General features: G+C 41.5%; 1 protein-coding gene and 1 long non-coding RNA gene across 2 annotated transcripts; both read left to right on the top strand.

Moving 5' to 3' along the window:
• Nucleotides 1–512: 512 nt before the first annotated feature.
• LOC120438101 lies at nt 513–4,510 on the top strand. Its single transcript, XR_005611669.1, has 3 exons — nt 513–577; nt 662–772; nt 4,451–4,510. It is a non-coding gene; the product is annotated as an uncharacterized LOC120438101 (long non-coding RNA).
• Nucleotides 4,511–7,778: 3,268 nt separating this feature from the next.
• On the top strand, nt 7,779–13,180 carry LOC120438103 (protein NLRC3-like; the record flags this gene model as incomplete). Its single annotated transcript, XM_039608546.1, has 2 exons — nt 7,779–9,550; nt 12,988–13,180. Coding segments are annotated over 2 exons (1,950 nt in total), but the record flags the coding sequence as incomplete, so codon positions are not given.
• Nucleotides 13,181–15,324: the final 2,144 nt, after the last annotated feature.

The raw sequence follows: 15,324 nt of genomic DNA on the forward strand, positions 1-15,324 counted from the left end.
ATCAGCATTTTCATTTTTTTCCTTAAGATTTTTTCTGTGGCTTAAAAAAAAAGGAACTGTAACAACGATGAAGAACTCAGTGCTCTCATTGCTTACATCAGCATCATCCTGTGACTCCAAGCTTTACTTTTCACTCTTTAATATTTTATAAACATTTTCTGAGCAGCATTAACATGAGTTAGCTTAGCAGAGCAGCTAGCAGTTAGAGTATGAACTCTGTAAGCAGTCAGCTTGGTCCTGGACATGTTACTGACATAAAGCTGCTCTCTGCAGCCATGTTTGACCTTTGTAGGACTACAGTAATGGAGGATTTGCAGGCTGAACTCGGCTCTGTGACACTTTTTGTAGTGAACTGATGAAAGCTGTGTCTCAGATGGATGTTAGTCCAACACATCAGACACGACCTCTGCAGCTCTCAGCTGATGTGCACATGAATGATTTGTGTTTCCTCTGCAGGTAGAAAGTGTGTGTGAGCTGAATTGAGCAGCATGGGTGGCAGTGAGAGCAAACAGGAGGGAGTCCCTCCCTCTAAAAGCACTCTGTGTGGGGAACATGAGAGCCAGACCAAAGCTCAGAGGTGAGATGACCATCTCTAACTGTCCATGACTCTTCTCCATGTCACAGCTCAGCACTCACATCACTGCTCCATCATTATTCACAGGAACCCACCAGGAACTAAACGCAAACCTGAACCTGGACCCAGCTGTGTGTCCTGTAAGAGTGACCAGTCTAAAGATGTCATCATTTATTTTAAAGTGTCTGCTGCAGAGAGGTGAGCTGTTAGTAACATGAACTCTTTGATGTTGTTGGATATAAACTGGAGTGCAAAAAAGTAATTCCCTCTAATCCCATTTAAACTGTTTCTTAAAAACGTGCTTTTGGTTTCTGAACAACTGAAAATCCACTTTAGCAACCAGGAAATTAAACATGTAAAGGATCCCGCAAATGAGCGATAGAAATCCGATCGGTGCCCATGTAATCACAAAAATGTGCTGGCATGATGTTGGGGGAGCAACCTTTTTTTGCCAATGCCAACACTGACTCCGCCCCCACCACGATGCCACCCTGATGTCGCCTGTATCAAAACCCACCACTGTACACAGGAGAGGAAACAGAACCAGTATTAACACTAAATCAAAGAATATTAATGAACCCAGAGAACACATAAACACTGGGTCACAGGACCATAACAGGTACTGTCTGTGTAACACATTTTTGGGGCGTTCTTACTTCACATCACTACGAGCCGTCAAACATCTAAGCCTCAATAGAAACACATGAAAGGCTTCTGTTCCTTCATTTATCACCAGGAGATGTCAGATAAAAACAGACGACGTGTGCCAAAGCCGTGCGTTAAAAGTGGAACAGGGATTTATTTTGCAGGTAATTTCAAATGCAGCATTTTTATCAGCTCAAAAACTTCAACTGACAAACTAACGCACAGAAAAGAAAGAGAGCTGAAGAAAGATCAGGATGGACAGGGATAAGAGAGCTTACATTTAAAGGTACAGACTGCTCATTAGTGTTGGATAAACTGGAAATGGAAATCTCACATATGTTTTTAAATCAGATATCGGGTCTGTACATGTGACATTATGTTTTTTCATATTGTGAAACGTGCTGCAAAAAACTGAGTCAGACTAACTGTGTTTGATTCAAGCTGAAAACAATCAGAATTAAAAGTTTGGGTTCACATCTACTGATATTTAATTATTATATTAATGTTCAGTTCATTTTTATTTCAAACATGTGCATTCACAATCATTACAAAAAGCAGGAACTCCAGCAACACTTGAAGAAAGAAGAACAATGTTAGGTTTTGTATTGTTGATTGTCTTTTATGCTTAGAAATATCTACTCATATATGCTTAGAGTTTTATAATTAGTTGTAGATTAATAGAAGTTTGATCCTTAGTAGTCTGCAGACACACGTTGTGTGCATTCCAGATCACTCTGGCTTTCACACCCAGAGCATGGGAGAGGTCGTGCCTTGTCTTATTGTTTTATGGTATAGGAGGACACCTACTCTGTATCTGGTTAAGCATAAGAGTCTTTTGTTTAGATGGACCGCTAGACTCCTGGCACCAGCTTTGGGGAGTCTTCCTGGGGTCACATCTTGACCCCACACATTTCAAACAGGACAGTGGTAACAACAGCAGCTACGGACAATGTTAAGTTTTAGATTTTAAATAGGCTGTATAAATGTCAATGGGAGCAACAGGACGGTCAAATATCGCTGATTTTACTACAGAGCAGGACGGATTGTAGGGTAGCAAACATAGTCAGGAAACACGTTTTCAACACTGCAGGTTACCTGGTGTAAGGTTTTTCAGCTAAAAAGAAACATGGTCTGACTCCTGACAGACACACACACACACACACACACACACACACACACACACACGGGTATTCTTTGTTCACATGTATACCTATATGAAACATCATATGTTCATGTAACCACAATAAAAGGAGTGCTATGGGGAACCTGGCTGAGAATCTGACGGAGGTCAAGTGGGTGGAACGACACTTGGCTCCAGGCAGGTCTCCTCATGCATGAGTAACACAAAGAACGTTGCCTACTTGTGTCTTGCTTGCTGTGTAATTACATTGCCTTCAACGTTCCAGCGAATGGGTTCAAGCTACGAACCTATCAAACAGCTTTAATAATTGACCAACGCGTTTCAGGTTGTGGCCTTCATCGGGGTCGTTCACAATCATTACAAAATTTTCTTTGTAGCACAAAGTTCAGTGAGCTTTGAACCAAAACAGGTGGTAGAAACGAGTTACTTTTACTTTCTTACTTTGAGCACAAACAGCACAAATCTGTTCAAGATTCTGATAATTTTCTCTTTCAAGGCCCTTCCTGTGTGCACAAATGTATAAAACTAAGCAACAAGAAAATGATCTGAGTCAGGACAGTATGGGAACAATGATCAGTAGGGCTGTGCGATATGACCAAAATCTCATATCCCGATATTAAGACATCTATCGTCTGATAACGATATAAATCACAAAAATGTAACATTTTCTGTAAATTCTGTGAATGTCGGGCAGCTCGACTTGCGTGAAGTGTTTCCAGCTGGGCGTCGCGTACCTGGAGTCGAGTGTTTTAACTGATGCATGAAACGATACATTTTTAGACAGGTTGTGAGTATTTATTACACAGCGTGCTGCGGGGAAAAGCCTGTTCTAACGTTTGAGTCTAAGGTTTATTTTTTAGCACCTGACGGCTCTTTTTTGCTTCTCATCCGTAAACACTCTGCATCTTTCACGTGATTCAGTTTATTTTGAAAAGTCTCAACAGGATCTTGAGCTTTATTGTGAAAGGTTTATGTGGAAAATAAACAAGCTGACACGTGACGGTTTTACCGTCGTTGTTGCTAATGACAACGCATAAAAACGGGCGCTTGTCCATCCGTAGTGTGGTTATATTAAATATAAGAGAAAGAGAGAACTTTAGGAAATTAATATAGCCACTACAGTGACCATCAAAATAATGAAAAAATATTGCCGTAAACAGTTTATTTTGCGACACCACGAAACAAACGATAGCGTAAAATGAAACGATAGACGTTTTTATATCGTCATCCGATATATATCGTTATATCGAACAGCCCTAATGATCAGGTCTCCAAAGTGTTTGTACACTGAGAAGCTTCACTGTGGATCTTCTTCATGTGGACATCAGGTGAACTCTTCTGCTGTGGATCAGAGTTTCACACAGTCACAGAAACAAAGTTCTCCAATTCAGCAGAGAAGAGTTTGAGCTGCATGTGAATGAGTCTCTCTGACAGCTGATTGGTGCGGATTACAGCTGTCAGCTGATGTGTTAGTTTCACTCAGGATTAAACAACTTCAATTCAAACTGAGGAGATAAAACAGTCCAAATGTGGATAAAACCATGTGATTCATGTGTCTCCAGGAATAAAGTCAGAGCCTGCAGGAGCTCCAAGTTCATCCTTGTTTCCTCAGACTGTTTGAATTCAGTGTGTCAGAGAAACAGAAACATGGAGGTGTGCTCATGACAGCGTCTGATTCCTGATGTCAGACAAACTTTAGATTATTCAGCAGAGCTGATGTGGAGCTGAGATCTGCATCAACATGAAGGTCACTAGGACAGTCACAGATATCATGTGTGAACATCATGTGATCCTAAAGTGTCTGAGAGCCCATAAAAGAGCTTTAATTCATACTGAGGTCGGAGTTTGCAGAGAGCTGACTGTATCAGACTCAGAGCTGTTCCTAATGTTCTGTCAGTTTCTCCTTTTTGTGTTTTGTTATTGGAAGGTCTCAAATGTCAGAGTCAGCAGGTAAGATCAGGTTTCTGTGATCCCTGATCTGGATCATGTGACCTGGTTTCTAGGTTACATGACAGGTCAGAGGTCAGCGACTGTAACTCAGTGACTCTTGTTAATGTGAACTCACTGAGTGTTTGTGGTTTACCTCTCAGACTGACTGAAGTCCACAAGAAGATGATGATGGAGGAAGAAGAGGACAGAGCAGAGTCTGCAGGATCCAGCTGTTCGTCTGTGAGGAGTGACCGGTCCAAAGATCTAAATCCACTCTTCAGTGGTGAACCTGGACCAATGAGGTCAGAGAGCTGTGATGACTCCTTTACATGTTTGTGTTTCCTGGATAAATCTGACCTGAAACATCCTCAGATTGTTACAAAGATTCATTAAAAAGAAAACAATGAAAGAGAAAAGATCCAAATGTTAGACTTGGTCATTTGCTGTTTGAGGACAGTGATGCTCATATCTGTGGGGAAAGTGTGACCTGAGTGGGTTCATGTTTGTCTTTAAAGAGCTGCTCTGATTCTCTTTGTGTCTGATCTGTTAAACAGTCTGAGAGGTCACACAGAGACCCAGCAGCTAAAGCCTGGATCATACTGGCTGCTGTTACTCCATCAGGACAACACTGAACCACAGTGGTGTGGATGTAGTGGATAAATCCCACCATACTGATGCTCAGAGTTAATCACAGGGAACAAAACCAGATGTTTCCTTCAGATTGTGACCTTTGGAGTGGAGGATGAAGATTTCAATGGAGAATATTATAATAATAATAATAATTATTATTATAATATTACCAAAAGTACTGACTCGTCTGCCTTCACACACATGTAAACCTGAGTGACATCATATTCTGAATCCACAGCATTTGATATGATGTCAGTTTATGAGTTCAACATATAACAGCTTAAACTGTTCTACAAGTGTTGATGACGACTTTATTTTTGGCACAGTGCAGCCATACAAGTACTGTTGCCCTGGCAACCACCAAACCTGTAGTCCTCAGTCAGATTGTCAGATGGAGAAGTGTGATTGGTCACTCTGGAGAACACGTCTCCACTTGCCGTGTGCTTTGTGATGTAAGGCTTGGATGCAGCTGGTCGCCATGGAAACCTCTTTAATGACACTCTGTTCTTGAGCTCATCTGAAGGCCAAATTAAACTCTGCACTTCACCATCCACTGACCCCACTCTGTGATTTCCACCACGCGGGACTTCACTGAGCTCCTGAGAGCTATTCTTTCACAGATACTTGTAGAAGCAGTCTGCATGCCCAGGTGCTGATTTGGTACATACACGGTCATGGAAGAGACAGGAACACCTGAGTTCAGTGTTTTGGATGGTGACTGAATTCTGTTGGCAGTATCCTCCTTCAAACCGAGGCAAAAATTGAGCATTTCTTGTGGTTTCCTGCCTATTTGGAGCTAAAAGAGGCCACCAAACATTAGATATCAATGGAAAGCCCAGGATGTCCTCTATCTATCACATCAGGAGTTAGTAGGGTAGCTTGAATAACTCAAAAGATATAGACCGAAAATTAATGTCCTTTTCAGAGGACATAAATAGGCTGGTTCTCACGAGGATATTGTGTATATGAAGTAAGTGTCAGGAGAAAGTAAGACAGACCCAAAGCAAACAAGTCGTTGTTCCAAAGAACGTCAAAGAAAAGTAAGAAAATGTTTTAGAAGCATCAAACTGACGGGAACGATCAGCAGTTACAGAAATGTTTAGAGCTGCTGTACAAAGTCGTCACAGCAGATTCTGTCAGCAATGTTTCCCGTATTTATTTGATCTTATAGATGGATTATACTGCAGTGAATGATCACCTGAAACAGGTTTTCTTTTTCTTCCTGGATACGACTCATTTAAAACTAGATTAACTGCTGGAAGCCAAGAAAAAACTATTTGGACAAACATGGAAACAATCTGTCATGTTGTCCTGTGACAATAAGTTTCCAAACATAGCATTTAAAGTCTGCAGTTCTAATCTAAGAGTTGTAGTTTGATCAGTGGAGAGAAAGCTTTGAAAATGATTGTGGTGAAGCTTCACTCCTGAGACTGAACTTAGGAAATACTGTGAAATATTTAAACCCTATGTAGACGTCCTGGAGCCTTCATCTCACAGCAGAGAACAGTCTCATTAGTTTTACTCAGAGGAAAACTTGTCCTGATCAAAATGAGGTCGGGAGGAAAAGAACAGGAGAATCACATAAATAATAAATGAATAAATATATAAAGAGGAGCTACTGGAGTCAGTGTGGACACAGAGTCACCAGGAGAACCCAGAGACGCTACAGAAGCTGATCTGTTAGTGTTTCCTTTGATTGCTTCCTTTCCTCAGTCTTTCCTACCTCTCCTCCTTCTTTGTAATTGTTGTTTGATTTGACACTAGGACCAGTGTGCAGTGTGGGTTGCCCTCAGACTGAGTGGGAGTGGGTTGGCCCACTGCATGACCCCCTGACTGTGACAGAGTCAGCGGTGGGTTGATTGTAATAACTTCTCCTGTGTCGGCCCCTCTCAACAGTTTCTGACCAGGTTTCTGTTGCAGACATGCTAACAATGCTAATGTTAAACGCTGCATAACTAATACTGGGACAAGGATTACATGTTGTGTTAAATAATAAAGAATCAGCAAAGACAAAGATGTTTGGACTCGTGTTTGATCCTGCAGCTGGAGCAGCTGTCAGAAACCACATCTGTAATGTGGCACCGAGTACAGTCTGACTCACAGCTGGGATAATTTTGTTTTAGCTGCTTAGAGTTGATGCTGGAGGGGAAACTGCTCACGTTGGATATGTTTCTGTAACTAATCAGTTACTTCTGTAAAGTAATGAAAATGAACTAAACCAAGCTAAACTCTGCACACTGACTGGAAAACATAAAGAATATAAGCAGTGCCCTCTGATGGAAGACTTTTATTGTGAAGTCTTTGCAGGAAGTGTGTATTCAAAGCAAACTGCAGGCAGATCACTGAGTGTTTAATAAGACAGGCAGACAGGAAAAGCAGCTCATTATTGTTGATGAAATCAATGAAGCATCACTTTGTTTCCAGACTGAACGCTGCCTACAAACAAAAGTATCTCCACTTTACTCTGTGACCATCACAACTTCTGAACCATCTTTTAAATTTGAATAGTTTTAGCATCTGTCAGTGAATGATGTTAGTGATAAAGAAATGTGTTCACAGAGAGAGGAAGAGGAGTGGTGTTTGTGAGGAGCAGCTGTCCTGCTGTGCTTTGTGTCAGGACGTCCTGAAGGATCCAGTCTCTACCAGCTGTGGACACTGGTTCTGCAGACAGTGCATCTGCTCATACTGGGACCAGTCTGCTTCATCAGGAGGCTCCTCCTGTCCCCAGTGTGGAGAAAGTAAGACTGAACATCTGTCTGCTGATGGACTCGTTTCTGAAAACTGGACTTCTTGTTGTTGTTCAGACATTGAAGAGTTTTCTTTCTGTTTTTCTTTCTTTCAGCAGATGTTGGTCTGCAGGAGGTTTTAGATGAACATAAGATCAGTCTGAGGAGGAGATGTGAACGTGTGACTGAAGGAAGTGATGAAACAGGAAGTAGAACCCTCCTCAACAGGATCTACACTGAGCTCTACATCACAGAGGGACAGAGTGAAGAGGTTCATACCCAACATGAGGTGAGGCAGCTGGAGACAGCTTCCAAGATGGACGCCCTCCATGACGCTCCAATCAGGTGCCAGGACATCTTTAAAGCCTTCCCTGACCAACAGAGACCCATCAGAGTGGTTCTGACCAACGGCGTGGCTGGTGTTGGAAAAACCTTCTCAGTGCAGAAGTTCACTCTGGACTGGGCAGAGGGCTTGGAGAACCAACATGTCAGTGTGGTGGTTCTGCTTTCATTCAGGGAGCTGAACCTGATCAGAGATGAGCAGTACAGTCTTCTGGAGCTGCTCCATGTTTTCCATCCAACATTACAGAAGGTCACAGCAGAGAAGCTGGCTGTCTCTCAGCTTTTGTTCATCTTTGACGGCCTGGATGAAAGCAGACTTTCATTGGATTTCACCAACAGGAAGCTGCTGTCTGATGTCACACAGAAGTCATCAGTCAGCCAGCTGCTGACAAACCTCATCCAGGGGAATCTGCTTCCCTCGGCTCTCGTCTGGATAACTTCCCGACCTGCAGCAGCCAATCAGATCCCTCCTACATGTGTTGACAGGGTAACAGAAGTACGAGGCTTCACTGACCCCCAGAAGGAGGAGTACTTCAGGAGGAGATTCAGTGATGAAGAGCTGTCCAGCCGAATCATCTCCCACATGAAGACAACCAGGAGCCTCCACATCATGTGTAGTATCCCAGTCTTCTGCTGGATCACTGCTACAGTTCTGGAGCACATGTTGACTACAGAGCAGAGAGGAGAGCTGCCCAAGACCCTGACTGACATGTACTCACACTTCCTGCTGGTTCAGACAAAGAGGAAGAAGAACAAGTACCATGAGGGACATGAGACGAGTCCACAGGAGCTGATGGAGGCTGACAGGGAAGTTCTTCTGAAGCTGGGGAGGCTGGCGTTTGAACATCTGGAGGAAGGAAACATCATGTTCTACCAAGAAGACCTGGAGCAGTGTGGTCTGGATGTGACAGAGGCCTCGGTGTACTCAGGAGTTTGTACAGAGATCTTCAAAAGAGAGTGTGTGAGCTTCCAGAAACCAGTCTACTGCTTTGTTCATCTGAGCATTCAGGAGTTTCTGGCTGCCGTCTACAGGTTCCACTGTCTCAACAACAGGAAGACAAAGGTGGTGGAGGACTTCCTGGGAAACAGTTATTGGAAATCAAGTCTGGATGATTTCCTGAAGAGAGTCATGGAAAAATCCCTCCAGAGTAAAAATGGCCACCTGGACCTGTTTGTTCGCTTCCTTCATGGCCTCTGTCTGGAGTCCAACCAGAGACTCTTAGGAGGTCTGCTGGGTCAGACAGAGATCAGTGCAGAAACCATCCAGAGAGTCATCAACAACCTGAAGGAGATGAACAGTGATGAAATCTCTCCTGACAGAAGCATCAACATCTTCCACTGTCTGATGGAGATGAACCACCTCTCATTATTTCAGGAGATCCAAGAGTTCCTGAAGTCAGAGAACAGATCAGAGAAACTCTCTGAGATCCAGTGCTCAGCTCTGGCCTTCATGCTGCAGATGTCAGAGGAGGTTCTGGATGAGTTGGACCTGCAGAAGTACCACACATCAGAACGGGGACGACAGAGACTGATTCCAGCTGTGAGGAACTGCAGAAAGGCTCGGTGAGTCCAGATGTGATCACTAACATCATTAATTAGTGTAGTTTACTTCTTCAGATATACACAGAACTAAACGACTCTCATTAGTTTGAGTTTCTCAGATAAAATGATATTTTGTGTTGATCAGGAAACGTGTGTGTGCACTTTGCATGATCCTGCATTGGTACGCTGCATTGTCGTAGACTCACATCTACATGTAGTCAGTAGTTTAAACCTGCTGCTGTTGTTGGTCATTCAGACGCTGCTGTTAGAGAGACAGAAATAAGAATCTATGAAGAGCTTCTTTGTAGTGAACTCTGATGTTACAAACAGAGACAAATATCCAGAGCAGTCACCGTCTGAGCTTCTCCTCTGAGTACAGACAGAACTACAGACACAGAGTTTAGTGGCATAAACATGGTGAGTGAGGATGAAGGTGCTGAGGAAGACTCTGGTTTAGTGTGATTAAAGTGTGATGTCCTGATGAGTGACAGAGCTGTGGGTCAGAGTGAGGGTCAGAGGTGAACCAGCTGTGCTCTCTTACTGCCAACAGTGGGACAAACTGAGTGAGAAGACACATCTGGACTGAACATGTGTCAAATCTGTGAGCTAATGCTGATGTCACAGCAGCTCATGGATTCACTCTCATTCCTGCTGCTGCTCCTAATGTCTGACTTCATGTCCTCATTAATCAGCTGATTGTTCAGTGTTTAGTTGTTGCTGCTGAAATGTCGTCCCTGTTTTCTGCTGATGGAATTCACTGCTGTGTTTCTGGCTGCTGTTTACATCCCTGAGCTAACTTCCTGGCAAACGTCATGATGTCATCAGTGCCGTATAGACGGTGGGAGGTTCATGTTGTAACCACACAGTGTTTGTGTCCGTACGCTGCAACCTTCCACACCATCCTTTATTGTACAGACTCAGCAGCAGCTCCATGGATCCCAAATCCAAGAGTGGAGATCAGATTTGAAGTGTGCCACATCCATGCAGTCACAGCTGTTTCCACCATGTTTCCACTGATATTAATCCTGTTCAATGACACGTTTCATATCAGTGAATATGTTCTTTAGGACGTCCACTGACATGTTTAAGTGTCCTGCTGGAAATCACTCAAATCATCCATGAAATCCATGAAAAATCTTTTTAGTGTTTCTAACTTCACCCTCTGTCCTCTCTCTCTCTCATCCTCCTCACTGCTTCTTTCACTGATAATCACACAAACATCGTATTCAGCTACAAAATAACACAATAATATCATCTGATGATCATTATTAGAAGAGCAGGATCCATATTTGATATCAGAGTAACACACTGCTTGGTTATGTGCAGTCATCATCAGTGACTGTGGGTCAAACAGAAGCTCTCTGATTGGTTGCTGACCTTGGTCACCTGTCCACTCTCACCTGTCTGTGTTTGCTCTCTCTTTGCTGTCTCCATCCTCTCTCTCCTTTCTCTTCCTCTCTGTCTTTGTACCGTCACTCAGGTCCAATGGAAACAGTGACATTTACAAACCAGTCAAGATAAACTGATCGATGCCCGTTTCTAACTATATTCAAAGTGAATACAGGCTGCTGCTGGACACAGACAGGTAACATCATTTTGACTTGCTGTCACCTGGATCTGGACCAGGGGTGGGCAATCTCAGTCCACGAGGGCCGGTGTCCCCGGAGGTTTTAGATCTCACCTTGGGTCAACACACCTGAATCACATGATTAGTTCGTTACCAGGCCTCTGGAGAACTTCAGGACATGTTGAGGAGCTAATTTAGCCATTTAAATCAGCTGTGTTGGTTCGAGGACACATCTAAAACCTGCAGGGACACCGGCCCTCGTGGACTGAGATTGCCCACCCCTGATCTGGACTCATAAACACTGAAGCCCTGAACAGGAATACAAATCATTTTCTGCCAACTAGCGACGCACCAGCAGATAATGGCTCAGAAAGCTAAAATGAGCCAATCATTTCTGTGTTTAGTTCCCCTGAAATCAGATCTGATATCAGCAGCTCTGAGTAGGGCTGGGCTATATCATACCGTTCACGGTAATACCGGTATAATGTTGGGCAACGATAGGAAAATGAAATATTGCGATAGAATATGGGTAAAACGCGCATGCGCAGTGCCTATGTTTACATACGCACATGGCAGCGACGCAGAATGAGAAGAGCGAAAGTGGATCGTTAAATGAAACGGATGAACCAGAACTGGTTTGTAAAAATGCTGCAACTTCAGTGGTGTGGAACTGGTTTAGCTTTCGTCCGTCAGATACACAACAAAGCACTATTTTTGGTAGCGCATGTTAGCGGGGCGTCGTTATTACCGTGTTGTTTGGAAAATACGGCACACTTAAAATCAATCGTTTTATTTTTCTGAAAATCGGCAGTGTCCCTTATAATCCCGTGTGCCTTATGTATGAATTCCGGTTGTGTTTACTGACCTCGAAACGATTTTATGTGGTACACGGCGCCCGAAAATCTGTCAGATGTTTCAGTACGACTTTGCTAAGCTACTGAAGCCGCACCGCTTGATGGATTGTCGGAACATTACGGCTATCGTGCGCAGGCGCCTCATGGAGTGATACGTACTGTGCTTCAACATAATATTACTGTATTGTGTGTGTATAAGCTCTTTTTAAGTTTTGTGGATATTATACATGGTTATGCTGAGGATATGTCGGACAGTTTACACTGGAAATGCCTTTTGGTTAAACTGGCAGCAAGGAATTTGCACTGTTACATTTTTATATAACTTTAATGCACATAAAAAACAGCTGCTTGTTTAAGTGAAAATACATTGATGGGTTTTTTTGCACTAATAAAGTTGTGGAGTTGTAAAGTATTTTGTCTAGTGTCAATTATATCGTCAGTTATATCGTTATCGCAAATTTTCAAATGTATATCGTGATAAATATTTTTGGTCATATCGCCCTGCTCTAGCTCTGAGTTCATTCATCATTATTGTCCAGTGATGAGATTTCTGCTCCGTTTGGTAACAGTCAGCAGGTTTTTCCTGCGTGTGGATGTGAACAGTCGTACCTGACAGCAGCAGGTAGCAAACAGAGATCATCTTTCCAGCTGGAACTCTTCACTGAGCTGAACTCATTCAAAATGTTCTGGAGTCAAAACAGGAAACAGTCCAAATGTGTGTCTTCACTCTGACTCTGGATCAGATCTCAGTGACAGACTGTGGACATTATGGAAGCCTAAATATGACACCATCTTCCTCCTTCATCTGCAGATTAAAGCCAAACAAAGATTCTCATTAAAAGTCTGCAGGTCTGAGAGAGACGGAATCATTGTGTCATGTCAAACACAGTAAGAGGAGCTGAAGCACAGATGTGAAGAGCAGATGTTCATCAGATTATAACCTCACTCTGTTTTGTCTTCATATACATTCAGTTTCTGTTTATAACACAGATTTTCTGCTTTTATAATAACACATTTTATATTTTCTATCATCACAGACTAACATATTGTGGACTCTCAGAGACTCACTGTGAAGTTGTGGCCTCAGCTCTGACGTCCAACCCCTCCCATCTGACAGAGCTGGACATGAGTTGGAACAACCTGCAGGATTCAGCAGAGAAGCTTCTGTGTGCTGGACTGGAGAGTCCAAACTGTCGACTGGAGACTCTGAGGTGAGTTCACTGACTGCAGCTGTTGTTGTTTTTCTGTATTTCAGGTCTTTGATGTTTGAAACTTTCAGTTTTTTCAGTTCATTTTTATTTCAAACATGTGCCTTCACAGTCATTTCCAAATATCATTCCATTATTTGTTTGAAAAGGAGTAGGCAGAAGTAATTACTTATTTGTCCCTACCCCCTCAAGTTTTACCTCTCATTCAATTAATTTTCTTTTAGTCTTAAATTAAACAATCAACATATGAAACAAAAGTAAAGCAAAACAAAACAAAACATACATAAATCAAAAACAAGAAATTAGCAAGCCCCACTACAGTATAGTTTCTTTTATATGAAAAATACAGAATGTGTATATTTGCAGATTCACAAGTTATGGAAAAACAAACAAACCAAAAAAACCAAAAAAGAACTACAACACCATTACCAGCAACATTACCATCCTGGGTTAACCCCATTTTCTTCATTCTTATACTTATTTAAAATTTGGTTTTTATATTTTATTTTAAACTGGTTTATGTTTTTACTTTCTTTTATTTCTTCTGTTAGACTGTTCCATAATTTAACTCCTGCAATTGAGATAGACATAGTTCTTAAAGTTGTTCTAGCACTTTGTATTTTTAAATTTCATTTCCCTCTTAAGTTATACCCACCTTCTCTTTCTATGAACAATTTACAGATTTCTTTTGGAAGCAATTTATTTCTTACTTTATACATTATTTGCGCTGTTTTAAGCTTCACCAAGTCTTGGAATTTAATAGCTTGCATTTTGACAAAGAGTGCATTTGTATGGTCGCTGTACCCCACATCATTTATTAATCTAATGGCCCTTTTCTGTATTATAGTTATTGTTTGTGTGTTACTTTTGTATGTGTTTCCCCAGACCTCTACACAGTAGCTCATATCGGCAGTAGTAAAGCACAGTATAAAATGTGCAGTGCTTTCTGATCCAACATATACTTTGCTTTCCCCAGGACGGCAATGCCCGTGCCAATTTCCCCGAACATAAGTAATGTGTGGCTTCCAACAGAGCTTGTGGTCAATGATCACCCCAAGAAATTTTATTTCATTTACTCTTTCTAAATATACATTGTCAACACATATTTCTATTTTGATGTTTTTCTTTTGTTTCCAAAAACATAAATTTGGTTTTATCTAGATTCAATGATAATTTATTTATATCAAACCACTTCTTTAATATCGTTAATTCCTGTGTGATCATTTCCAAAACCTGTGGCAATTCCACACCTGAACACAGTATATTTGTGTCATCTGCAAATATTACAAACTTTAAAATCTCCGATTCTCTGCAGATATCATTTAAGTACATAATAAACATTTTGGACCCAATACTGAACCTTGAGGTACTCCACAAGCTACATCCATCAAATTAGATTTATATTCATTTATTTGTACATATTGTTGCCTATTCCTACATAGCTTTTAACCATTCCAAAACCACTCCCCTAAACCCGTACTTTTCCAGTTTTTTAATAGAATTTCATGATTAACAGTATCAAACGCCTTCTTTAGATCTAAGAAAATGCCGAGTGCATACCTCTTATTATCCATACATTCCGTTATCTTTTCCATTAAATCTATCAATGCCAAAGCTGTTGATCTGTTGCTTCTGAACCCATACTGACTATCTGTCAGTAATTCATATTTTCCACAAAACTGTCAAATCTTTTTATGAAAAGTTTTTCCAGTATCTTAGAGAACTGGGAGAGTATTGACACTGGTCTATAGTTTGTAAAATGATGCCTTTCACGGTTTTGTAAATGGGAATAACTTTAGCAACTTTCATTTTTGTGGAAAACCCCTTTTTGAAACGACAAGTTGAATATGTATTTTAATGGTTTTACAATACCATCAATAACTGTCTTTACTGTTACCATATCAATATCATTCCAGTCTGTACTGTTTTTGTTCTTAAGTCCTCTAACTATGTCATAAATCTCTTTCTCTTCCACTGCTCTTAAAAACATTGAGCTACTATTCCTTTCAATATTTTCACCAGTGTCCCTTTCTATTCCATCCACCTTTATTTCTTCTGCCAGTTTTGGCCCTATGTTTCTGAAAAATTCATTAAAGCCATTTACTATCTCTTCCATGTTATTAATACTTCTTGTCCCTTCTATAAAGTACCCAGGGTAATCATTAT

This window comes from Oreochromis aureus, linkage group 3 (assembly GCF_013358895.1).
Source record: "Oreochromis aureus strain Israel breed Guangdong linkage group 3, ZZ_aureus, whole genome shotgun sequence".
Taxonomy (NCBI): domain Eukaryota; kingdom Metazoa; phylum Chordata; class Actinopteri; order Cichliformes; family Cichlidae; genus Oreochromis; species Oreochromis aureus.